Genomic DNA, 26,906 nt, shown 5'->3' on the forward strand with positions numbered 1-26,906 from the left:
CAGGGGAGGGGCAGAGAGAGAGGGACACACAGAGTCCGAAGCAGGCTCCAGGCTCTGAGCCGTCAGCACAGAGCCCGACGTGGGGCTCAAACCCACGAGCCGTGAGATCCTGATCTGAGCCGAAGTCGGATGCTTAATTGACTGAGCCACCCATGCGCCCCATTGCCAAGTTATTTTTTAAAAACTCCTGGCAGATTGGGTCCCCAGCATACAATTCAATAAGGGCTTTTTTTTCTCTTTTACCTTCCACCCTATCTACTATTAATTCCAAATACTGAACTGATTTCAACAGTTCATTCCTCACTGAAGCAAAATCCTGTTAACCGGATTGCCCTGGAGAGAAGTGGTCCTGTTCCAAATAGAGATTTTATCAAAATTTAGTTGTTTCTTAACTGAATGTCAGCACTCATGCTGCTGTGTGCCTGCCAACGTCTAGAAGCTTCCACGGGGTCATCTATAAGATGGGAATAATCATATGAGCTGTCTACTGCCTAGCACTATTTCAGATGAACTGAGATAATATATATCAAGATGCTTGGCAAACAGTCTTACTAGTTAGGTAATAGAAATCTAATAGATTATAGTACAATAATCGAAAAATATAATAGAAAAATTGATTATTGTTTTGTATCTACTCTACAAAAATCTCAGGGATCTTAAATAATTATTGTTTTTTTGGAGGGTAGATTTTGTTCCATCAGGCCTTTCAGAACCGAGGGGAAGAAACGGGTAGAAAAGGAATAGAGATGCTCAAATCAGCCCCGGCTGCCCATCCGTACTGTTAGGAATTTTACCTTTTGCCATTAGAATATCCTATTTTCTTTACCTACTACTATATACCCTTGAAAAACACTGGAAGCTAAAAGCAGCAACCCTAACAGTTAAAAGAGCCCCATTTACTTTAAAGATGTATTTCTTTTCCGAAACCAAATGCCACCTTTCCTCGACGATCCTGGGATTCTGGTTTCTCTCGGTGAAAGGCTTGGGAAGAGAGTTCCTGGTGGAGTCCCTGTTCCTTTTTTTTTTTTGCCCATGGCTTTTTACATACGCTGCTTGCCTGAGATTTCTGGATTAGATTTCAGGGAGGTGACATGTTATGCCGTTGGGCCTCCGTGCCAGTTTCCCAGGACGAGTCAAATCTGCAACAGCTCAGAGGTCAGACTCTTCCAAGGCTCCGGAGGCCGGCTCTCTGTCCTGTTCCTTCACGGACTGGCTGCCAGGACCAGGTTGGGAGAAACTCGTTCTCTTCCTTGGGTGATTCAGCCAGTCTCAAAATAAATAGGCAGGCAGAAAGAACTGGAAACTGCTGAAATTTGAGTCTCCAGGGCTGGGCTCTTCTCGGGAGCCGCTCGGTTGAACTGTAAAAGGAATCCTGAGCCCTGGGCAAGGGAGCGGCCACCTAGTGGAAAGACCGCTGGCCTGGGAAAGGCAGCTTCTGGCCCTGGCTGGCTCCACCAAGCTCCGCTTTCCCCTCCCAGAGACTCCCTTTCCTTATCTGCAGAGCGAGAGAGACGATCTGACGATTTTAAGGTCCTTGTCGGCTTCTCGGAATCTGACTTGATGTCTGCTAGGAGCAGGTACATTTCCAAGGCATGGTCTTCCGGCCTGGAGAAGGAGAGCCCGGGGCCTTGCCCTCAGCCCACCATCCCGGGGAGGCCCAGGACTGGGAAGCTGGGGGAGGGAGGGGGCATCTATCACTCCCCAAGCTGGGGAAAGAAACGAATAAAGGTCCACTCGAGAATGACATGCCACAAGTAGGGGAAGTCGGCCTAACTAGATTTCCCATGGCTTTGGCATCATTTAAGAAAAGAAGGGGGGGGGGGGAAAGACATCCCTATACCCACAAAGTGCTCAATTGTGCAAACCACAGAATCCCGGCATGGCCAGCTTCCTGAAGCTGGCCGGTCAGAGACCTTCGTGTTAATTCCTCAGCCAACGAGAAAAGATGGTTTGAGTCCTGTTGACTTAATTGCTAGATGTTTCTGAGCGAGGCCTGCCTCCCTCCTTCACCTCCTTGCAGCATTATGGGCTGTTCTTTATTACCTGCCCTACCTATCTGCACAATCTAGCCGCAAACAGCTTTGGTTGACCACACCACTTCCCTATTGAAAGTTAATACTGTTTGACTCATTCTGTGTTACTAACCTGAAGCCAAAGAAAACAAGCCAGAGAATAACCGGCTTGTATGGAGTTTGGAAAGCTCTCAGAGGCCCTGCTTGCAAAATCCTATACAGTAGCTTTACTATATCTCTCTGCTGCAGCTGCAAAGAAAATGAAGGAAGCAGAAGTAGTTAAAAAAAAAAAAAAAGCTGAGGGTGGGGAAAAGTCAGAGCAGGAGTTGGGGGGGGGCGCCCCACAGGCTATGGAAAGACTCACCATAATCTGCAATAGTTTATGAGTGCGTTCCCTCTGAGCTGAGATGATGCCTTCACACCCCGGAGTATTCATACAGGAGAGGGACTGTTCAGGGAGTTAAAAGGAGAGAAGGTTCCAAACCAGTCGTTGAAAAGGCAGGCGTCCTGTTGCGCTCAGAGCAGAGTGGAGCTGGGAAGCCGGGGTCACTGAGCCAGCCTTCCAAAGGCCGGGTCCCAAGGTAAAGACAGAGGAAGAGGAGAAAGCCTCTTCCTTTCAGATCTGGAAAGATTTGCTGGGAGAAGGTTGCCCACGTTTGGTCCTTCCTTCCATAACTGGCTCAGAGGTGGTCAGCAGGGTGAATAGGGGGGCATTTGTGTGTTGGAGTAAGTTGAGGTTTTCCCTCCCAACGTCACCTGGCAAGCCTTGGGACTAGTGTTTTCGTCACCACGTCGTGGCTCTTTGGGAATCCCCGGCAAACTCCCCCCTGCCCATTCAGGTAACTGTCAGAAGATTTACTCCCCTACAGACGGTCGCCGCTTCTCAGCTGTGTGTTGACAACACAGGCTTTTAAAAGCCTGGATAAAAGCCTCAGTGAGGTCGTCATCCCCCAGACAACCTGGAAGTTTTTTCTCTGGATGGCATGAGGCGGGGCTAATAGCTCGTGAAAAAGCAACTACTGGTTACTGTTGGTTTTCTGACCAGCCGGGGCTCAGAGATTGTGAGTGGCCGGGGTGCCGTGGCCCTTTCACGCACCTGAGGGGCTGCTCAGCCATTTTCTAGAAGACTTTGACAGCCCCTCGATCTCGCGCTTCCATGAGGAGGGCCCCAAGGTCAGTTGGCATTTATGACCAGAGAGGTGGAAATCAGGTGCTCCCTGCCCTCTCTGCTGCTGGGAACCCCCACCCCCCCTGGGGGCCCAGGACTTTTAGGAATGGAGGGAATTTACTTTCCCCTCTTCAGAAGTACAGAGGAGTAGAGAGCATCGTACACACTGCTGAGGGCACATCCCAGGATAAGTCTAGCCTACCAAGGGGGAGTTTGTTCACTCTTTTTTTTTCATCCGTTTATTCATTCACCCAGCAGTTCCCGAGGTACCGTCTAACCTCATACGGGCCCTCAGTTTACTCTGCGGGTCACACAGGGTAGTGGGGTGCGGCGGGGAGGTGGACGGCCCCCGCAGGGAAGGTGGGTGGCCTGCGTGGACAACAGGAAGGCCCAGGCAACTCAGTGAGGCAGGTGCCATCTGTGGACCCCTGGGATGGTCTTCTCCTTGTCCGCAGGCCTTGCCCTGGGGCCTGTTCTGCTGAGAACCAGAACTCCAGAACCAGCTCAGAAACTCCAGGCAGCATCCCCAGCCCAAACTCACCTCCCAGTACCGCCCCCACCAAAACATGCCCTCCAAAGTCCCCTTCCAGTCACAGCCCGCCCAGGGAGGTTAGGAACTCCTGGGGTAAAAGTAACCGCTCTCAGGTTACTTTTTAATGGCTCCCTAACGGGCTTTTCTGGAGACAGTCCCTTAATCAAGGACAGTGGATAAGCCTTGGAATTACAGGCTGATAGAGAAGAGAGGCTCTTGAACTTGTGAGCGGCCTGCACCCCTCCCTCTGCGGGGTCTCCTCCCCCCCCCCGCCCTGTCCCCCCAGACGGCCACCTCTGGTCAAGAGCAAAAGAAACCGGACGGGTTCTCCGCCCTAAGCTACAATTAGGTCCTGAGTCACCAGACAGAAACAGGAGGTAACCAATGGCGACCAGCGACTACAGATTTTGACTACTCTGCTTTCAGGGTGGTCCGGGTCTCAAAGAGCTCTTGCGAGCGAGCTGAGAACTCCACTGTCCTGTTCGGGAGCAGCTCCGTTTTGTTTTTGTTTCTGTCCCGCGAATCTGGGGGGGCATGGCTGGGGGTGGGGGGCAGGCCTCGCGTGGGCCTTCCTTCCGCCGGAGTCTCTGTTCGTTTTCATCTGGCTTTGGCCCCAGCTGGCTCTGCCTCTCCCTGGTACTGTTGCTTTGTATACCTTTCCTTTTCTACTCGTCTCTAGCAGTTGGGTCTTCGCCCGTCGGACCGTGTGTGTGTGTGTGTGTGTGTGTGTGTGTGTGTCTGTGTGTGTGTGTGTGTGTGTGTGTGTCTGCGTGTGTGTGAAGATGCTACAAAAAACAAAACAAAACAAACAAACAAGGGAAGCCGAAGCAGCTCTTTCTTTACATGAGGGTGTTGTGCTCAACTCAGCACAAGGGCCTTTTATCTATTCTTTTTTATTTTTTGGCATGATGAAAGAAACATTAGAGAAGACAAGTTTTGCAGACCATTTGACTTTTTTTTTAATTTTTTTTTTTAATGTTCATTTTTTAGAGAGAGAGAGAGACACAGAGCACGAGCAGGGGGAGGGGCAGAGAGAGGGGGAAACCAAGAATCGGACGCAGGCTCCAGGCCCTGAGCTGTCAGCACAGAGCCCGCCGCGGGGCTCGAACTCGCAAACCTCGTGCTCGTGACCTGAGCTGAAGTCAGACACCCAACCGACTGAGCCACCCAAGCGCCCCACTGACTTCTTTTTTTTTTTTAAGTTTATTTATTTATTTTGAGAGAGACGGTGTGTGTGTGTGTGTGTGTGTGTGTGTGTGAACGGGGAGGGGCACAGAGAGAGAGAGAGAGAGAGAGAGAGAGAGAGAGAATCCCAAGCAGGCTCTGCACTGTCAGCAAGGAGCCTGACGCAGGGCTCCAGCCCAAACACCATGAGATCATGATCTGAGCTGGAATCAAGAGTCGGATGCTTAACAGCCTGAGCCACCCAGACAATTTGACTTCTAATGAGACATTTCCACTTGAAACTTGATGCGCTCAGTTATGACGTTTTTCCTCCACAAGTAGTTTTCTGACCCCGCTTGAAGAAAAGAGGCAAAACCCCACACCCTCGTGGACCTCACAGTCCAGTGGGAGCAGGCAGATCAGAAGTAATTGTTAATAAGTGCAATGGAGAAAACCAAAGCTAAAGGGCTAAGGGGTCGACTGGGCCGGGAGAGTTTGCAATTTAAACTAGGGTGTTTAGGAATGTCTCAGGGACAAGGTGAAATTTGAGCAAAGACTTGAAGGATGGAGGGATGCGGTGCACAGATATCTGGGAAAGGGGTGTTCTCGGCAGAAGAAACAGCAAGTGCAAAGGTCCGGAGGCAGACATTTGGGAGTGATAGCAAGGTGGCCAGTATGGCTGGAGCAGAGCAGAGAACTCACACTGCCTGCCTCCTAGTTTCAAAATAAGGGGTATTCGCCTTAGAAAGCAGGCATAGCAAAATGCCAGGCTGGCCTCTAAAACATGAGCTTTATGTCATATGAAGGGCCAAGGCAGGACCACGGTTTGGAAAGACCCAGGATAGGGAAGCCCCACGCACGACCAGACCTGTGGTCACTCGCTTACCTACCGCCACCTGCGAGAGAATCGAAGCTTTTCCCAACCAAAGGCATCGCTCTCCCCATTGGTGATTCTCCTGGGGTAAAGCATCGTGTCTGTGGGATCCCTAAGAAAGCCGGAACACGTTACCTAGGAAGAAGCAGCACCCCGACAGACTTTTCTCCAGGGTTCAGTGTGATTTTCCACCTGTGGAAGGTAGGAGGGCATGTGCCCAGGACACATGGGAGAGGGGGCGTGGACAGACACACAGGTGGAGGAATGAGCAGTAATCTCAGCCTTACATTCCTCTTGCCACTGATGACAGGGGAAGGGCAGGGGACCAAGAAGTATCATTATTTCCCATCTCATCGGAGAGGCAGGGAAATGGGACCCTGGAGTAAGGTTCAGCAGGCTGGCTCTCTTCCCAGCTGCAGCCGCTGACTCCTTGCTAGCAGGTCTTGAGGGGAGTCTGACGGCCCACTCCCTCTGGATGCACCCTTTCGACGATGAGGGGGAAGGGGCCGAGACCCAGAATGTGATGCCCCAGTCAGCAAGATAGCGGGAAAGGCTCGGCGAAGGCTTGAGGGGAGAGAGGAGAAGATCCGAGAACGGTGATGTCCTAGGTCACTAGCAACTGTCCGAAAGGCCACTGACGAAACAGCAGGAGACAGGGGGAGAGTGAATTCTCGGGATATGTTGTGCAAACCTGCTGACCACCAGCACCCGGGAGGGCAGTGCGTGCCGGGTGGAATGCCAGGTTCAAGCTAGAGCTCCAAAGACCAATTAGACAGTTGAGCCTGGGACTGGCTCCCACAGGCCAGGTGTCTGGCTGAAAAAAAGACAGAAAGAAACCTTTGAAAGTCCTAACGTCATATGAGGTTGTTCAAGAAAGCCTGTGCTTGGAGTCGCCCAACCAGAACGAGTTGAGTAGCTAATTGCTGAGATATAATTGCCGTGAATGCTTTTAGAGCCCCCTCGGAGTCATCCATCTTAGTCCTTTAATTCCAGGCTTCCAGATAAGGAGGCTGGGTGATGAAGAGACTTGCTCTTGTCCGCAGGAAAGTTGGGTGGAAAAGTAGATTTATAATAGAGGTTCTTAACAGGCAGACTGGCGGTCACGTTTCCCTGGTGCCATGTTGTTTCTCTGGCGGAGAGAAGGATTACGGCATCTGCTTTAACACCCCCATCCTTGGGGGCACCCAGAGGCTTCAACTGGAAAGGAACAACAGGTTCCTCATTAACCCTTTCCTGCTCTTCTTCAAAGTCGTTCCGTAGACGGCAGAGCAGGAGTCACGTTCTGGGTTCACCCTACAGATCAGCCTGAGCACAGCCATGGTGAGTCACCGACTCAGCTCAGTGATGGCGGGAGGGAACTGGTCTACACCCACCTGTCTGTAGGGCAGACCTCTGGCACTCACAGCCGTCCTGCATACATTGAAGAGTTGAAAGATTAAGAAAAAGACCACCAGGTAGCTGTCGCCAAGACAAGGCCGTCACTCGTCACTCGGCGCTCGTGGATGCTTAGTCTGAACACAGTTCCAGTATATTTGGTGTGTTCATTTCTAGCCCAGGGAAAGTTAGAAGCATGTTGAAGGGAGGAGTCACCCCCCTGTCTCGCTCAAATCCTCAGGATGTTCCCTGGACCAGCTTGGTGGGGGGGTCACATCACTTGGGCCTTATTAGACGTCTAAATTCTCAGGCCACACCCCAGGGCTACCAAGCCAGAATGCCCCACGGCTCGGATGCTCATTCAGGTGTGTGGGACATAGCTCTCTACTGTGGGGTCACAATATACTTCTGGCTCTACACACGAGCTGGGAACAGAAGTGGGACAGAAAGTGGGACAGTAAAGGCAGAAAGTGCAAATCCTTATGGTGCTCTGGTGGCCCGGTGACCTACAATTACCTAACACTGTTCACTCTCCTATCGATCCACCGGGGGGGGGGGCACACAGAAATTGGTATGGATAGGAGCAAGATTGTGGGGCGGTGGGTGGGCAGCTGTTTAAGGGAGTGGGTGTGTTTTCAGACCTGCCCTCCTTCTCTCATTGGCCGTGTGAGGTTAGATAAATGACATAACCGGTCTGAACTTCACTTCTCACACGTGGGTTAAAAAACAAAGCCGATTTCTTCGGCACTTCTCCAGTTCTGAAGTACTCTAACTTTGCAGGGATGTCCTAGTTTGACAACATGGGGAGAAATTAGAGGGAGAAGTTAGGCTACCAAAGTTTATATGGCACTGGACAATCTATAAACATGAATATATAATATGTATCCTAATATATAATATGCTAACATACATATCATATATTTTATATCATGATATATACATATGTGTATGTATATACACACACACACACACACACACACACACACACACACACACACAATGGGACAATACTGTCCAGCATTAAATTAGCCAGCAGACAGATAGTTTTGCTATTAGAAAGATTTATTTCATCACCTGCAAGGTGCTTTAAGGAAGGATCACATTCACATTCGGTATGATTACTTTCCTGTCCTCAAGACTTTAATAACCCCGGAATCTAGAGTTTAGACTGTTATACCAGGAAAAATGAGCTGTTGTCTACACACGTCAATTTCTTTTCCATAGTCCTAAAGCCGTAGCAAATTAAGGGGGAGATACCCAGGTTTTTATATCCAGACCCATGTTGTTAGTATCAGATTGACCAGCAAGCATCTTTTGAAATGCAAAGGAATTGTATTGTATGCTTTTAGAAGTGTATGCTTTTAGAAGACTCACAAGGTCATATATAGACATACACAAATATATGTATCTATACATATATAGATATCTTTTTGGTATTATCATTTCGCATACATTTTCTTCAACTGTTCATCATGACAATGCTTCGAATCTATGCCTTCCTACCTTTTCTGCTGAGAACCTATCAAGAAAAGTAGTAAACCCATACCAGAAACATGGGCTGACAAGCTGCCATAAAATTATTCTCTCTGGCCAAAATTTTCCAGGAAAATGTGACAATTTAGCCTTACTTGTTTTCTGTGATAGAGGAGAATATAGTTCGGGCGCCTGGGTGGCTCGGTTAAGCACGGAACTCTTGATCTCAGCTCAGGTCTTGATCTCAGGGGCGTGAGTTCAAGCCCCACATTGGGCTCCAGGCTGGGTGTGGAGACTACTTTAAAAAAATTTTAAAAAGAGAAAATATCATATTCCACAGTTCAACCGTGGTTTCTTAAAAAATATAGTTCAGTTATGGAAGAGAGATGCACACCTACTCAGTCTAGTTTTTATAGCAGAAAAATTGAAAGCTGGTCTCATTATCCATCATGGCTATCATAACATTTAGGGATGCCTTGTGGGCAGCTATCCCAGAAAGCCCCAGGACGTATATCTTTGGAATGAAGAAGTAAAATTTCGCAGATGGGATTAATTTATTTTTATTCCTTTTTTTTTTTCTTTTGGCTTTTTATGACACTATGTATATAATAAAATCCTAATCAAATACTTCTTCCAGAATGCGGGAATAGTAAGAGAGAAACAAAATTAAGTATCCTTTTCAACTCTGTTCAAGAGTCATTGAGATGTCCTGGTATGAAATCTTAAAGCAGCCACTATTTTAAGGGCCACCATGTCAACATTTTCAGCTTACTTACAGTGGGCTCAAAAAGTCAGACTACCAAACGTGCATGCTTAGCGCTGCATGGTAATTCTACTAGATTTGATCCAGAGTTGAATTCCCTGCTGCCCTCTGAAGCCCAGTCCTCAGCAAGAAAGCAGAAAAGGGAGCTTGATAGTGAACATTTCCCATATTTAAAATTCAGGGGGCAAATTGACATTTTAATTGCACGCAGATACAGGAAACCGGAGACCTAAAGCATCCATTTTCCCCGGCTTGAAAGTTTATGTCGGAAGCTCCTGTATTTCATACAAAATATGCCTCTTTGGCCCATGAAATCTGATGGCTTCAGAAAAGAAGAATTAGGTGTTCCTTTGATCTAGCTTATAAATGCATCTGAACCACACCTTTCAGATGATAATGCTTTTTATTTCCCCCGTGCCTTGGTGTTAGGACCCTCTAGCACCCTGGTGAGGAAGTGACTGGTGAGGGGAGATTCCCTGCAAAGATAAGAAGGCTCTTACTTACCGCCAGGATCACATGTGGGGGGGGGGCGCGGAATGAATGCTTCCCCCCACTCCTCCGACATTAAACTCAGCCTCCCGACTCTCGGGGCTTAGAAGATGGCTGCGAGTGAAGAATTGTTTTCTCTGAGAGTTATGCCCGAACATTCCTGCTAAAGCAGGCAGTCATCAGTTAATCTCTGTAAATGACTACGATTTGGGCAGGTGTCAGCTGATACAGAAATTGCTCACATGTTAAAACTTTTGGTTTTTTTAGACGTAGGGCAATGAGAGGGGACTAATGCAAACAAATCATCTCAACGTTGTGCCTGGCCACAGTAGCGGCTTACCTAAAATGACTTCTTCCTGCTCCATGTTTTTGGTGGCACGAGATCCCCAACCTTGGGGACCGAGGCGGACACAACCGACAGCCGCTCTTCAAAGGCAGGCCGTAGAGTCCAAATTGCCAAATGCTGTGTACTCACAATGATCTCGTACACATCATCCTTCTGGATCACCCTCTGTCCTTGACACGGTGTTCTTCAAAAATGCCACTGGGTGCCCAAGGAATGTGAAGTTTTGAAACGGGTACAAAACCTGCTGGAAGCCTCTGCACCATTATTTCGCCAACCAGCATTCTTTCTGAGGCAGTGGAACTCCCCAGAATCATTTGTCCTGCCCTCTTCTCTCCCTGACTCCTAATACCAACCATTAGGTCGTGGTAGGCATTGAAAACTGCTTTGAATGGCTTCTGAGTTGGAATTCTTTTGCTTGTAGGAATACCAGATTTCTCAGTCTGATCAGCAGAAAGCTAAGAATCTGTCCCAAATATAAAAGGAGGGAGGAGTCAGGGTGCCTGGGTGGCTCAGTCGGTTAAGCGTCTGACTTCGGCTCAGGTCATGATCTCGCGGTTTGTGGGTTCGGGTCCCACGTCGGGCCCCGTGCTGACAGCTCCGAGCCTGGAGCCTGCTTCGGATTGTGTCTCCCTCTCTCTCCGCCCCTCCCCCACTTGCGTGCGTGCGCTCATTCTCTCTCTCTCTCTCTCTCTCTCTCTCTCTCTCTCTCTCTCTCAAAAACAAAATAGAATGTTCTAGAAAAAGACATTTTCATACTTCTGAGAGAAAGGGATGACAGGAGTTGTTCCGGGACCTGGCCCTATGGCCTTTCGCCCACAAGGCCAGTGCTTAAAATACTCAGCCGGTAAGAGGCCTCTCACATGTGTGCTGGCCCTGTGTGACTCAGGCTGTTTGTGTTCAGGTCGAGTGTTGTGGGCTGCGGGGCTGAATCAGAGTCCAGATTTGCCTTGGTGACACATGAAAAGAGGGAGCGTTGCGTTTGAACTACACAAATATTATGCTTAAGTCGTTTTCCTCATCTTGGAGCCAAACAGGTCTTGTCCATGATAAAAATCACTGCAGTATAGTGGGTCCTTTTTTTGGTCTGGAATTTGAGACTGCCTCCACTGTGCCAAGGGGCCTGGCAGCAGGAAGAAACGGCAAGCCACGGAGATTTGGAGCCGTAATACAAGTTATAAAATTTAATTTTGTAATTGTAGCGATCGGGAGCTGGGCTGAAATGCACTTCTCCCACCCCACTGCCCCCCAGGCCGGGGAGAGTAGACTCCTGGAATTCTCTTTCTAACTGCGGGCTGGGTCAGGGCATGTGAAGCAGCCCCAGTTTATGGCAAGGAGGTCCAGTGTTGTTTGGAGGCCACCTGACAATGGCGGAGGGGGTTGGGGGGGGGGGTCGGTGTGTGAAATTGGTCAATGACCCTTTATTCGAACCACAGGGGTGAGGAAGGAGCAGGGGCACGTCGTCTTTCAAAGGGGAACGAATCGCCTGGCCCCGCGGTGGCTAGATCGGTACATCTCGAGCCTCAGTTCTGCTTGACAGGCCTGCGTCTCCAGTGTAGAGACGTTTTGTTGGAGGAATTAAGGAAGGAAACAGGAGGCCCAACCCTCCCGGCCTGTCCCATGTGAATGGCCTCTGCTCACTGCGTGGTGGTGACAGTGATTTTGATGGGGAACAAGGCAAGGACACTCACCATCTATACAGACACTGAGCCCCCCCCCCCCTTGGATTCCTGAGCCCTTGGGCCAGCTCATCCGGTCTGCTGGCACATCCTCTGGGCTCCAGTGGGCCCAGCCTGCTGGGAATACTGGACCCGATGAGGCCCAGGCTACACCTTCCGGTCCACCCCCCTCTTAGAGGGTGCACCTGGGGAAGTCGGCTTCAGGAAGGAATGCTCAAGAATGCCCGTAGAAAGCTTGCGAGGAGAGGGAGAGGAGAGGGGCCGAGGGGCTGCCCGAGCCCTGCATTTAGCAGGAAATCGGACCTCCCCAAGGACTGTGGGTTTGCAGCCACACCTCATTTCCTGTTGGAAGGGGCGTGCGCTGAGCTCCAGGGCCCATTTTGCTGCCTCTAAAACCTGCCAGTGGTGATTGGATTTGCAGTAGGGAGCGGCCGTTCCGATGCCACAGGGAAGGCACCTTTCCTGGCTGCCACAGCTTGGCCCGCCGTGTGCGGCCGAGCGCCAACGACCGATGCTCCTTCTCTCCCTCTCGACCTGACGCGGTCACCGAGGCGGGTGCGCCCACCGCGTTCTGCCCAGCGGAGGTGGGCGCACGGGGTTAGGGAGACGGGGCGCACACTGGGTGGGCCACCCAGTGGCCTGGGATGACGGGGGCCCCGACTCTCCCCCGGGGCGCCCCAGCCAAGCGTGCAGACCTCCAGCGAAGCCACGTTGGGGGCGAGGGGAGAGGGAGGGGAAAGACAAGAAAACCCCGGATGTCAGGAAATCCACAATACATTTTCTGATCTTTTCCCTCCCTCCTTCCTTGCCTCCCTCTCCCCTCCCCCCCCACCCCCCTCCCCACAATAGGACATCGTCAGAAACTAGATGATCAGACCAAGCCCGGGAGCTTGTCCTTTTCCGAGCGGCTCAGTGAGCTGGAGCAGCTGCGGCGAACAGCCATGAGGGTCAGCCCACACCACCCAGCCCCCACACCCAACCCTCGGGCCTCCTTGAACCACTCCACTGCCTTTAACCCTCAGCCTCAGAGTCAGATGCAGGGTAAGTACCTGGAGGGAGCCCGCTTCCCGCCTCGCCCTCGGGCCGCACCCCCTCCCCCAGACCAGTCCTGGCTTCTTTCTCCTCCTTGCGCCGAGGGTGGTCCTCGGACCAGCAGCCTCGTAGACACGCAGGGTCTCTGGCCCAGCCCGGACCTACTGAGTCAGATCTGCCTTGTACTGAGATCCCCAGATCCGGAGGCTTTGCTGCCTAGGATATGGAGAGATATCTATCTATACGTAGATAATATCTTGAATGTTTTCAAGAGTTAGCTTTGGCAGTGCTGTTTTCCTCCCTACCCATTAGGCTAGAACACACACACGCACGTACACACGCACGCACCCCAAGCGAGGTGAAAGTCAGGAGGTTTCAAGTTCCTGTGGGCTTCAGAGCATTGGTGGGGCTTGTACCTAATATATGTCCTTTACGAAAATATAAAGAAATACGAGGAAAGTGTGGCTGCCATCACATCAAAGGTATTATTTACAATAAATAAATTTGCAATCCATAAAGAGTGCAGAGTAACACACACACACACACACACACACACACACACACAGCCATACACGCATACCCTGGGGTTTAGCTAGCAACTGCAAAAACACTGTAAAATACAGTAATTGCATAAAATGCCCTGTGCCAAATTAGATAATACACAAAGTTCATTTGCACCGTAGAAACCACTGACGTCAATGGTTATTTGCTCTGTGATACCATTCAAATTTCCGAAATACAGTCCCTTACTCTGTGCTGTGCAGCACACAGCTGTATGTGATATGGTCACAGTCAGATTCTCTTCTCCAAGTAGCAGGCTTGTTGGACTCAAAGGGAGAGATAAGGGACACATCTGGGGGAGAGAGCAGGTGGCCAGCCAGGGACACGCTACCAGCCCCCCGAGACTGCCAAAATTCGCTTCCCCGGGTGCTTTCTCTGTGTGAGTCGTATTGCGGGATGTGCTCTCCTCGTGAGTTCTTCAAGGTTTCTAGACCAGTGCCCCTCTTTTGGGGCTAGCACTTGGGGGGTCCTCGAAGAGTAGGCTGACTCTCTTGCCCAGAGTTCGACGGCTCCTGTCCCAGGCTCTCATAATGATGTTTCTGGGGGCGGTTCTTTTATTTGAGTGGAAAATTCCCAAAGACAGCTTCCCGTCAGATGCTCGGCACACAGCTGTTAAGTGGCCTGTGGGTAGAGTGGCCCCTTTGTATCGGAACAGAAACCCAGAGCTTGATTCGGGCAGGTTGTCTCTCATCTACAGACTCATCTTAGGTGTCTTGAGAAATAGCCTCCGTGAAAGCATCAGGTTTATGGTGCTCTATCGTGACTAGTCATTCAAAAATATGCACACTGACCTTTTCTAATGCCAAAATGCAAGCGTGGACGGTAAATTGGGTCGAATGGCACATTAATGGAAAGCGATGGGCAAGGGGTTAAATGATACTTGCCTTCCAGATAGAACAAACTGTCAAGGCGATTTTTTGATCTTGTGTTGAGGGCCATTGAAATTACTTTACGTCACCTGCAGACCTCCATCTGTGACATCAAAGGGAAGATTTCTATTCTCTCATTCTCTCGTCCTATGCCGGGCCATTTATACTACTAGGTTGATGAAGGGACTTGCCTTTTTCTCCTGATATTGGAACCAAAACTATTCAGCATTTTTTAAAAAGCAATGGAAAATTCAACCCCAGCGGGGGCAAGTTGAAATGGTCACCCTGAAGCCAGCTTTGTTTCAGACGGTTTTGGTGAGGAGTGAATCAGATCTGATTTCCCTCCTTGTCAGATACGCTCTTTTTTTTTTTTTTTTTTTTTTTTACCAAAAAGGAGAGGGGGAGGGTGGTAATTGAATTCTTGTCCTCGGCAGTCAGCAGCTCTTGGGTGGAGACACAACCGTGGACGGGCATTCTTCAGCTCTTTGGAATACTGTATGCTTAGCAGAGTATCAGGTTTAACACAGAGCATCACCCCTTTATTGTTCCTTTTGAAAACTTTTTACTTCTGCAACATGTAAGTAATAATAACTTGCTTTTAGAGGGCCCTAGAGGCTTGGTTGCTATGCTAAAGAATGTGTTAACTATATTGCTAATGCCCTTTCTTTCCAAAATATGATTTGCTGGTCAGTACATCACTTGTAAAATTATAGGAACTTTTTAAAAATAACCGCCTAAGATATATTCGTGTAAAACTACTTTTTCTTTCTTCCTTTTTTTTTTTTCTATAAGGAAATGTTTTTTTCCCTTAGTCATGGTTTGAGTAGACCCTGGGGATTTTTTTTCCCTGAAATTAGAAAGTTAACAGGGATAATAGTAAAGTCTCTTTCAGCCAGAACCTTCATTTTGTTCTTGACAAGTAGGAAAATGGTTATTTTCCTGGCTTAGCTCTGGAGACTCCATATTATATTTAAGAAGATGCTTTATGTAAAAATTCAGCATGTGTTTATGGCTCTCTTTGAAAAGCATCAATCGCTATAAGAAAAATATCCCAAAGGTAGTCATGGAAGTTGAAAAGGGTGCCGTACAGATGTGTGAATGTTTTCAGCATCTGGAAACGTCAGCAGCTGGTGGCTTGGAGAGATCGTGGGCTGACAGAGAGGCTGGGACTTCATCCGGAGAGCTACGCCTGCCCCTTCAACTCTGCCCGTAGGAAATCACAGATGTAGAATAACGCCTCTGTTTTTCTGCAGTCAGATGTGCTTGAGAATCCCCCAAAACAGACATCTCAAATTATGTGAAGCAAGGTAAGGGAAAAGGGGGGGCAGGCTGCCACCCACCAAACCACTGTTCGTTCGGTGAGGTTTTTAACTATTAAGAGGGCTGAGGTCAATTTCAACTTCCTACTTTACCAGCTCTTAAAAGGGAAGAGAAAGCCATTTTGTCGCGGCTACACGATTAGGCAAGAGAGCATCACGAACTGCTACGGGCGAGGTTTAGGATTCTCGTAGAGTCATGGGAAGGAAAACGGACACGTGTCCTTTCAAAAGATGGGACAGGACAGATTCTAGCACGATGAAGCCGCCGATGCTCAATCGGTCACACGCACTCCTTTAGAGATGGCTCCAGGCGACCCAAGCAAGTCATTTTAAGAATTTGACTCCTGATTTACCAGAACTGATGAACCACATTGACAGCTGCATAACCCCCACCTTTCTGGGAAGAGGTAGACAGACTCACATCTGAAGAAACTGGAGAAAGGAAGGGGCCAAAGTTTTGTAGTTCTGCTGCATGTTGGCGTGAGGTTTAGCTCTTTAACCCGTTAGGATGTATTTTGGCACAGGTCAGACCTTTTGTACACGTTATCCCGCTCTCACCGTAATCCCCTGATGCGGGTTGTAGACAGAGGGGAGAAACCCCACAGGCTAACAATTGCCCAGATTCTCCAAGAGCAGAAGTGACGGACTTAGACTCAAACCCAGATCTTTCTGGCTACGGAGCCAGTGTTGCGAGGGTGGCAGGTTCCGTTGGATCAAGGATCCATTAGACTCAAGGCTGACCAGGGTCAAAAGATCCAGATCCTCAAAGAGGCGAGGGGAGGAGTGCTGAGCTGGACATTCACTTGCCTTCTGTTAGCATTAGATGTTGCTGATGATGATAATCTTAGGGCCAGACTCTGTGGGGGGCACCTCGAAAAACTATCTTTTTGGGGGGCGGGGGGCATCAAGCAAGGGGCTTGATTTTTCAAGCCGGGGACAAAAGGACACTTAACTCAGAATCATGAATCTCCAGCGTGAGGGAACGAAGGACGAGGAGGGCTTCCCAACTGCCCTTTGTTTCTGGGGCAGCGGCCCGGCCTTCCTGCATGTACGAGTCTGTCTCTCTTGGGGTCCGTTGTTGCCGGAACCTTCCGAACGTCCAAACACAGGCCACCTCTGATCAGCCTTGAGGAGTATGCGCGTGCCTCTCGCCGAGAGTTGAGAGTATGGCCAGAGAGTGGAGACCCTGACATCTCAGATTCACCTCCTGATTTTTAGTATTCCAAACGATTTTTGTTTTGAGAGTGATTTTCCCCAAAAGTCAAAGTTACTTTGGAAAGGCTACGGTTGTCTGTGAAGCTTTTGGAGGTATGAATTGACTTTGTTCCTCAGCTATCCGGTTACATATGTCAGTGTTTATCAGCCACATTGACAAAAGGGAAAAAAAAAACCTCTCTACTTCCCTGTAGGAGGTGAGAGAAATCCCCTTTCCAGCCTTGGGGGTAAAATATCAAACTTCTCTTTTCTTCTCCTCACTTCTTCTCTGTCGCTCTCTCTCTCTCTCTCTCTCTCCTTCCTTTTTCTTCTAGAAGTTCAAAATCAGAGTGGGGTGGGGGACTATATAGTCCAAAGCCAGAGGGGTTTGCGCATGTAAATCTACAAAGGGTCATTTAATGCTTACACGACAAAGCAAACTAGTCAGGGCGCTAGGAATCGACTTAGAAGCCATGCGGTAAAGGTGAGAAGTGAATGATTTAAAACTCACTCTTATCTAGCGTGGTAGAACTTGAGAGCCTTTAGAGGTTTACGACGTCAGAATCTGAACACGATTGAGATCAAGCCTGAATCGGGTGTCCTCGTGAATACAGAAAAATAAATAAATGCGAGAGGGAAGGGAGGGAGGGAAAAGGAAAACAGTGGAAAGGATGCAGAATGAAGATCACGTGTGAGGGGCGCCCGGGTGGCTCAGTCGGCTCAGGCCACGATCTCGCCGTCTGTGAGTTCGAGCCCCGTGTCGGGCTCAGTGCTGACAGCTCGGAGCCTGGAGCCTGCTTTGGCTTCTGTGTCTCCCTCTCTCTCTGCCCCTCCTCCGCTTGTGCTCTGTCTCTATCGGTCTCTCAAAAATGAATAAATGTAAAAAAAATAATAATAATAATTTAAAAAAAAAGAGTTAACGTGTGGGTGAGCAAGCTGACAGGTGCCACTGCTGTGTCCTGTCCTCTCTTCTCAGGAGCAGGCGGAGGGGTTAGAGTTAACAGAGCTGAAAGCATTCTCAAGGCAGGAATTGAGAACCCAGTTTACTGTTTCCCATGTTCTTGGCTGGTGCAATGTAAACTGTAGGTTTAAGGAAAGTTTGAAAAGCTCATATCAATGAATCGCGTCGTAGACATGCAGAAAAAGAGAAAGGGGGATGGGAAGAAAGCTAAGTCTGTTTTCTCCTTGAGAAAAAGGCCGTAAGGCCTTCGCCATTGTAGCTTGAGTTGAATGTGGCTACCGTGTGTCTAACACCCTTGATTTCCATTCACGGCCTGAGTTCCTCTCGCGCTCTGTTGATGGCGAGGCATGGTTAGCGACACAGAACCCCCTTGAGCGGCACGGCTCAAAATGCCTGCACTGTATTTACAAGCACCGCACAGCTAAGTACTTAATAAACCAGCCCTTCAAAGGAGCCGCCGACCTCGTGAGCTGTCAGCACCCGTAATCATAAACCACATTTTTAGCGGGACTACATTTTCAGACCAAACGTTTTCATGGATGTCGTTCAAGGTGATCGGACCGTGTTTTCCAGAGCGTGTTGGCAATGCTCTTCTAATGCTTTTCTAATTACAAGAAAGAAGGGTTCACTTTAGGGCCTGATCTTAAGGATAAAATATTCCTTCTGAGGATTTGGTATGTTCTGAACAGTCCCCTCGTTCTGGTAATCTACAGGCCGGCACGCGGGTGTGTGGGTGCACGCACACATACAGAGTTTTTGCTCAGAAGAGCGAGGTTTTAATAAAACTCTAGCTGGAGCACTTCCGTGGTACCGATGATTAAATGGCGAGAGGGAGAGCTGAGCTGAAGACCTAACGGCTTAGAAAGACAGTGCACAGTGGCTAAGAGTGAAGGCTCAACAGGCAGACCACCTTGGCCTATCCCCGGCCTCTACCGTGTATTGCTCTGGGACCTCTGGCAGGTTACTTAACCACTTAAAGCCTCAGTTTCTCCACTTGCAAAACAAGAGCAGTAATTATGCTTGGAGATTCTAGGGCCATCGTGAAGCATGAAGCGGTGAACCATAGATTCAGCCCATGGAAAACACTTAAAACCGTTAGGGGCGCCTGGGTGGCTCAGTCAGTTGAGCATCCCACTCTTGATTTCGGCTCAGGTCGTGATCGCACGGTTCGTGAGTTCAAGCCCCGCATCGGGCTCTGTGCTGACGGTGTGGACAGCCTGCTGGGGATCCTCTGTCTCCCTCTCTCTGTGCCCCTCCCCCACCCCTCGAGCACGCAAATCCGTGCCTCCGGGTGTTCCTTGGCTCCTGGCTCCCCCTTTCCAGGCCCCCCTTTCACTTTCATACGGCCTCCTTGTCTGTGTCATCCCCCTCTTCTGTCTCTTATGAGGACACTTGTCACTGGATTTAGGCCCCAACCAGATAAACCAGGAGAATCTCATCTCTTCTCACTGAATCACATCTGCAAAGATTGTTTCTCCAAATAAGATCACATTCACGGGTCTGTGGCTCAGAACATGGACACACGTTTTTTGGTCGGGGGCGGCGGGGGGGGGGGTGGGGGAAGGGCCGGTGGGCACCATTCTAGCAATTACACCAAAGTAGAAAGGACAGGAGGCCGCAGAGGAGTCTAGAAATAACTTTGCTGCGTCCACCCCCCAGAGCAGATATTTTAGGCAGGGGACATATGGACACAGTGTCTCACGTTAAATGCCTCCATCATCTCTTCTGGCCAGCAGGTCAGCCCGTCATTGCTGGAACTCAGTATCATGGTACTTTTATCTCCCAGGCAGGAAAACGTAGGATTTTTTTTTTTTTTATGTGAAGTCGGACATTTCTTAACATTTTCTAGCGCACGTAGGCAGATGGGACCAGAGGGCCAGCAGTGCTAGGTAGGGAAAGGTCGGGGGGATCTCTGCCCTGTCTCATGGCAACCACGCAGACCAGCAGACCGGAGGCCTGGGTGCCCTCTGCCCTCGCCCCCAACAGCTCATGACGCTGTGGATGGTGGTAAGCATGGGCTCAGAAGACGACAGGAAGCCCACAGCCAGCCAGTTGGGACGGACTCAAGAACTGGACCTCCCCAGAGCTTAGGCGTATCACTGTCATTTGGGACAAGCTGCCTTTCTTTGAAAAATGGCTTTATGGCAAGGCATTGTTGACCGGACACACATTTCGAAAGGCTGGCGATTCACTTTGCATGCCCCATAATCCCAAATTTACAAATCACCCGAAGATAGCCTTTCACATTTGTATATTTAAAAAAGAAACTTTGACTACGGCCACGAAGTCGTGTCCAAGTTTGCCCAAAGTTTGCACCCAGGGAGGAACAAACCATACTCTCTGATAGCAAAGCAGGGTCTGGGTTAGAGAGCTACTGTGCTTTCTTGTAAGGGGTGGTGCCCCAAACTGAGCTGGTTTCACTCATGGGCGTTATTTTTCCTCACGTCGCGGAGCGGCAAGGCGGGCCCTGCTGTAATTCAGTTCTTTTAGGGGCTGTTTAAAAGCACATGGGGTTTAAATAATGCTGAGGAACCCTAACGACTTCTGCCTCTCCTTATTCTTCTCTGGCCCTCGGGGCCTCACTGTCAGGCCTTTTGGGGGAAAGCGTACCCAGGGCTTCTCAGACCTCAGGAGCCGCCTCGGTACATAGTTGTCTCAGATCCTCCCATTTTAAGTCCGTCCGTAGCCTTCGCCCCTCTGGAGCTTTCCGATTATTGAACAATAATCTGCCTCCAAAGCAGATCAGCCCAATTGTTGTGGAGATTAAAGGGACGGATTGCAAAACACCTGTAAATAAAATCTTCACTGACAAACCCAGTTTCTTTCCAGAGACCTTTCTTCCGTAATCTCTTTCTGGCAGAACATTTTATGTTTTGATACCAGAGATTCAGTTACCAACCACAGTAAATAAAACAAAATAATTTCAAAAAATGGTATAGAACTCACCCGAAAAACAAACATTGGCCAGTCATGCTTATTTTCTGGTTTTTTTTTTTTTTTGTGCACGCCTGAGGATTGACCGCGGGGGGGAGGGGAAGAGAGGAGTACTTCTTATCCAGTTGATTTTTTTTTCCTTTCTATTTTTTTTAATGTTTATTTATTTTTGAGAGCCACAGAGACAGAGCGCGAGCAGGGGAGGGGCAGAGAGAGAGAGAGGGAGACGCAGAAGCCGAAGCAGGCTCCAGGCTCTGAGCTGTCAGCACAGAGCCGGACGCGGGGCTCGAACCCACGAACCATGTGATCATGACCTGAGCCGAAGTTGGACTCTTACCCTTTTGTAAAGGGGCTTCTCTGTAAGATGGAACCCCCTGTTTGTCCACCTGGAGGGAGTGTGGACGAGATGGGGGAGGAGGTGGGAGAGAACTGACCGACGCGTCTCATGTCACCTCAGGGCTGTCGCGTGGCCGTGAAACCTGAGGTTTAAAACACACAGCACGAACACACTTGGAGCTCATTCCTGCTCACCATCTTGGTCTTCCAGCCGACATTACTGAATGTACGACTCCATAAGTCAGTGCGATCATCGTGCTGAGCAAGACTTGGGCTGCTGGGGTGGCGAGCCCAGTCCCGCTGGGAGGAAGGGGGACGATGCACCGTGACCCTTCTGCTGTGGGGCTTTGGGTGTGGCCACCAGTGATGTCGTAAAGGCAGAGCATCCCTAGAGAAAGGCTCTGCGTCGGCACCACCCTGGGTGTGAGCAGTTCACCCATCCGGGACATTTAAATCTCCCAGATCTATAACTTGCTGGTTCCCACGGAGGAACTGTCTTTACTTACAGCTTTATGTGTTCAACTGAGTCACTCCGAGGCCAGACCCAAGACCCAGGGAGCTTACGCTGTGCCAACAACTCCTACCATCTTTAGGAAGGTCGCATGTGGACGCTGACCTGCAGGAGTGGGGGTGGGGGAGGTCGAAGAATCTCTCAAGGTAAAAAGGGAGGAAGAAATAACCTGACCAGTGATAGCGCTCTATCAGGAGTTGCAGGTCGCACAAGGGGAAGTGAACGGGGAAGAGACTTGTTTTATTAAGTCTCATGGGGTTTGTGCCCAGTGTGGCCACTCACACTGCATTAGCCCATCTCTCTGTAAGATCAGATGGCAAATTATATGATAAAGTTATTAAAATATCTGGAAAAGTCAGCACAAGCTCAAGGGCTCGCCTCGGCATTTCTGCCCGTTAAGTGGTTTATTGAGATCGCCCCTCTCGAGGTCTGTTCATCTTCATCCGGACGTTGTTGTAGATTGCCAGCTCTGTAGAACCGTCATTTGCCTGAATTCTCGGCCGTGATTCTGTGGCTGGTCCAAGAGGGTTGGTGTCTTCGGGGTGAAAGCACAAGTTTTTGAAACGCGCAGTGATGTCGCCCCCCCCCCCCGCCGGTTTTGAACCTGCGGCATAGGTTGGTGACGGCGTCTATGCTGGGGTTGTGATTGGAGCAGGCTGCGGTGAATTATGACGAGGACGCTGCCTGGTTCACGCGTGTACCAAAGGCAATAACAAAATGGAGCCCATGGTTGTGTCGTTGGTTCATGTAATCCCCACCACCACCTGTCACCCGTGAGGTGCAGGACACGGTCCTGAGGGTCCCGCCTAGTGGGCCCACACAGGCACACAGCCTCCACGTGATCAGTTCCCGCCGTTCCCTTTACCGCCAATCCCAGGTCCCCCCGTCTCATATAAGCAATTACAGACATGGGCTTCAACGCTAATATTCTGTAATTTTGGCTACTGCAGCTCCTGGAGATTACCGGTCATGACCAACATTCTCAGGGAAACCAGTAGGGATGTCCCGGAATACCTCTACTCGGTTGCTTATGATTAAAAGGCCACCTTTCCTTCCTTCCTTCCTTCCTTCCTTCCTTCCTTCCTTCCTTCCTTCCTTCTATTTTTGGTAATATTTTTGCTGTGGGATCGAGCTTTCTGAGGCACCATATGTTGCTAAATGAGAGAAGTCATTGCCCAGACGTGGATCTGTTTAATTTAATATGATTTTCCACAAATTACAAAGCATGACTTTAAAATTGAATTTGTGCAAAATTACCGATGGCCAATTCAGGTGGACGGGAGAGGAAATCTTGTTAGTCTTATTCCAGAATCTCTTCCCGATTTCCTCATTTGATTCTTTCACGCCTTGGGGGAGGGGGGCGGTCGGGGGCGGGGCCGGTGGATACATTAGGGGGTCTATAAGGAGTTTCTTTTATTTTTCAAACTTTCTCCCTGGTCATTCATGGCTCCCTCAGACAGAGACACAGCGGCCTGGAGATGTCAAGACAGGGCAGATACAGCTGTTCCTCCCATCTTATCATCAGAAGAGACTCAGAAAAAAACACGGGAGCCCCCCTGCCCCCCCCATGCCGAGAATGCACTTTCTCAGGAAAGCAGAATCTGGATCTGTAAATTACCACTAAAAGCTATATGGTGGATGGTGGGTACGGACTTTGGAATTCCAATCCCAGGTTGGCTGCTTCCCAGTTATGTGACCTTGCAAAAATGACTGAAGTCCTTTGTCCCACTGCTCCCCATCTGTAAAATGGGCCCGGTAATATTAGCACCTGACTCACCGGCGAGCTGTGAGGACAAATGAGTTACCATTCATATGCCCGGCCCGCAGGGAGCGTCGCGCGTATTTACTCCTATTACGTCAGGGGTTTGCCGCAGGGGTTGAGGTATATTTTCGTCAAGGGTTTAAGCACAGCGCCCACTAAATAAGTTGTTGGTGTCATTTGCTTTACTCTTAACGCTATTATTGTCCTCGTGCTGGTGGCAGTGGTGTATCACCAGGGTGTCACATATCCGTCCATCCTGCCCGGTTCGGATGAGCCACACAGCCACTCTGTGACACTCACCTTGTGTCTCCTTGTTCCGCAGGAGGACAGGAGCCCTGTCTGTGGTGGTTTCAGTAGGGTCTTCGAGTCCTGTCCCGTTTCCTTGGGTGAACTCCAACAGGAGAGCCCATAACTGCTGCTCCACAAGGTCAAGTGGGAACGGCAAACTGTTGTAGCTGAAAGGGACCTTATTCTTCTTTGCTCCGTGCCCTTTATTTTACTTCTGAGACACCCGAGGCCCAGGGAATCACAGGGATTGGCCTAGTTGGAGGCCGACCTGAACTCCAAGTCTTGGGACTCCTGGTCCAGTGCTCATCCCGTTGGTCCGGCCCGCCTCGGAGGTGGCCACGGAATATAGGGTATGGAACCCTCGTTAGGACACGTAATCCTCTGCCTTCCGCGGCCCTTTTCTAGAAGTGTGCGGTCTCCTCAACGAGACGATAGGCCGCGTGGTCGGGTCCCGTATCCTGTGCTTCTTTGTGTCTCCGTTTGCAAAATGCTCAATTCCACACTTGCGTAGGGGTTCTGAGAAAAGGCAAGGCTAGGATACCCGTCTCCAGGCCACCCTGTGTCCTTCTCAGCCCCACAGAGCGCCCCCCAGCCCAGCTCCCTGGGGGACAGCAAACAGCTGCAGAAGGGCTGACGGGACACTCCATGACCACAGGGCCCACGTGGGCAGCAGCCGCGGATGAACCCCGACCCGTCCCTTGCTTGCATGAATCGGACACATTCAGAGAATGTGAATGGTCAGCCTCTTTGGCATTTTTAACGAACCATCTACAAAAGGATTTCTTTGAACCTAGTTTCACCTTCCTGTGCGATTTTAAGTAAATACCTCCCTGGGCCGATTCCGCCCACAGGCCCAGGCCTTGAAAGCCTGCTGGCGGCTTGGGCTGGCGGGCCAAGAGGAGGCCTGCAGACAGGTGTGCGAGGGTTTTGGGGCGGGGCCGGGCAGCCACAGCTGTGGGAACTCGGCAAAGCCGGGGCTGGGGGGTGCTGGGGACGGGTGCTCAGTGACAGTCCCGCGTCCCAGTTCAGGACACCGCTGCCAACTTCTGCATCTAGGCCGCGCGGACGAGGGAGCTAGGGCCAGACACAGGCGTCCCCGCGATTGACCACCGCCGTGATTTCAGAGTCAGGGTCACGGACGGCAAGACCAGAGCCACCCAGGGCCTTCACAGGAATCCCGTGGGCAGATACCAAGTGTCCCTCTGGCAGAGGCGCTGAATCGAGGGTGGCTTCCGGGCCCCCTTGCATTGGTGGTCACCTGTCCTATGTGCACCTTAGTTAAGGGTTAATCAAGAGAAGCAGGGACTTGAGGCCCCGCACTGACTAAGCACGTGGACCGGCCCTCCCGGCTTCGCCTCCCACAGCGCCTGACTCTTGACGAGTTATGACCATAGCCCTGGGCGGGGTGGGGGGAGGGGTGCTTAAACTCCAGGCCTCGCACTGGAGGTTCTCAGGGCTGGTCCGAGAACCACAGGTTTCTAAAGAACAGACCAGAAGAGGGGGCGATAAAGGAAATGCTGGGAAATGGCCCTTTTTGTTGCTCAGGAGAACAGAGCCATTCGGAAACATAGCATTCAGTGGTGTCGGAAGTTTTCCCAGCCAGGGGAACGATGTCCCCTGGTTTGGGCAGTGCTTACGGTGACTTTGAACTTCTGACCGCGGAAATGAGTGAATCCTAGAAAGTCAGACTAGAATGAGATGGCCAGCCCCCCCCCCGCCCCCCTCCCCCCGCCGCCTCATTCAATAGGGGAGACACTGGAAGCCCAGAGAGGTTAAGCGACTTGCTGGAGATCACACAGCCAGCTGCTATGCTCACGTGCCCAGCTTTCCCGCCCATCCTCCCCAGCTGGGACACATTCTCGTATTAGGACACAGCAAAGTGAAGCTTCCCAAGAAGTCCCTGCAAAACAGCACTTATGTGAAAGAGGGGCTGTTGGAACAAGATAGGGCAAACACCAGTGTGCCTGTGCACTGCTCCACCCAGTTTCTCTTCTTTATATTATAAAAAAAAAAAAAAAAAATGGTCTCAAATAACCCAAACAGGCAGGGTCTGATCTGCAGACAGTCTGCAGGCATCCGCCCAAGAAGCTGCCGGTCGGCTGGTCCATCCTTCACTGATTTATGTTGTGTGTGTTAAGCCTTAAATTGTTGAGACTCTGGCTGGCTGCAGTGGTATTACTGGAGGGCTGGTGCATGTTTTCAGCTCACGGAGCTGGCTCCGGGACTGGAGGTGTTGGCCTCAGATCAAGTCCAATCTCACACCTGTCTGAGACAATGAGGGCCTTGTTAGACACATCTCCAGTCAAGGCGGCTCAGGCTGCTTATTTTTCACGTTCAGAACAGAGGGGGGGGGGACCTTGGGGCTGGGGAGAAGCCAAGGCGAGACTGGGAAATGCTGGGGTCAGCTGCCTCCCTTGCCCTCTCCTTCCCCCTCTTCCCTGCCCACCTCCCCCCCCCCCATTTTATAAACTTTTCCTTATTTTTGGAAATTAAAAACAAACAAACAATACCAACAGTAGCCCTCTTATGAAGAATTTCCTACTGCAAAACAGGGAGCTTGAGGCCCGTTGGAGAATAAATTCCCAGTCATCAAGGGGGTTGAACAACACCGTGGAGAAGCAGGGGTGGGGGTGGGGGGCATGGGGGCGGGTAGCCGAAATCTGAGCTTTTTCCACGAGAAGGGGTCTGTGCAGGAAGGATTTTCTCTTCTTGTTTTTCCCTTCTATTGCTGACGTTTCAGTGACTGGGGCAGTAAGCAGAGGGGAAGTCTTCCCCAGCTCTGTGTTACTCACTGATGAACTGGCAAGCTTGTGTCCCTCCTGTCCCTCCTGTCCCTTGTTAGAACACCAGTGGGCCACCAGCACTTAAACGTCTGTGGACCCTTTGCAAATCCTGCTCTCCGGAGACCCTGACCCGAGGCAGCGACTGGGCAGGACCTCTTCTGGGCCCAGGTCAGCGGCCCTCAAGGCTGATGGCTGTGAGTGATCATTATTCGGTCAAAGCCACCCTGAAATGACTTGCTTTGCACAGGACCGCACAATGTGGGATGAAAGTCAAGACAAGAGTTTCCGGGAGTTAAAGAAAGCAACCCTTTCCTGCCAGACCCCACCGTAGGCCCCACGCCAGCACCCGGTGACCGCTCTCGTGCAACTGTCCCGTCTTTGGGGGCTGGAGTAGCTCAGTGAATCTCTCCGCTTCCTTCTCGATTCGCAAGGCTCTGACTTGAGCAGGGAGGCATCTGGGTGCCAGTGGTCACTCCGTTCTGCTC

General features: G+C 50.4%; 1 protein-coding gene and 1 long non-coding RNA gene across 5 annotated transcripts in view; one reads left to right on the plus strand and one right to left on the minus strand.

Annotated features, from left to right (window-relative positions):
• Positions 1-26,906, plus strand: part of RUNX1 (RUNX family transcription factor 1) — a 257,748-nt gene that overhangs the window by 201,669 nt on the left and 29,173 nt on the right. For 3 of the 4 annotated variants that reach the window (XM_023238765.2, XM_023238764.2, XM_045036645.1), the window contains one exon: positions 12,721-12,912. The exons of the other annotated variant lie outside the window; for it this stretch is intronic. In XM_023238765.2, the coding sequence (XP_023094533.1) occupies positions 12,721-12,912 (192 nt within the window). The remainder of the gene's footprint in view (positions 1-12,720; positions 12,913-26,906) is intronic. 4 annotated transcript variants of the gene reach the window in all.
• On the minus strand, positions 21,963-25,330 carry LOC109503325. The gene is made up of 2 exons (XR_002162230.3): positions 23,651-25,330; positions 21,963-22,123 (listed from the first exon to the last, which is right to left on the minus strand). It is a non-coding gene; the product is annotated as an uncharacterized LOC109503325 (long non-coding RNA).

The sequence above is a fragment of the Felis catus genome, chromosome C2 (assembly GCF_018350175.1).
Source record: "Felis catus isolate Fca126 chromosome C2, F.catus_Fca126_mat1.0, whole genome shotgun sequence".
Lineage (NCBI taxonomy): Eukaryota > Metazoa > Chordata > Mammalia > Carnivora > Felidae > Felis > Felis catus.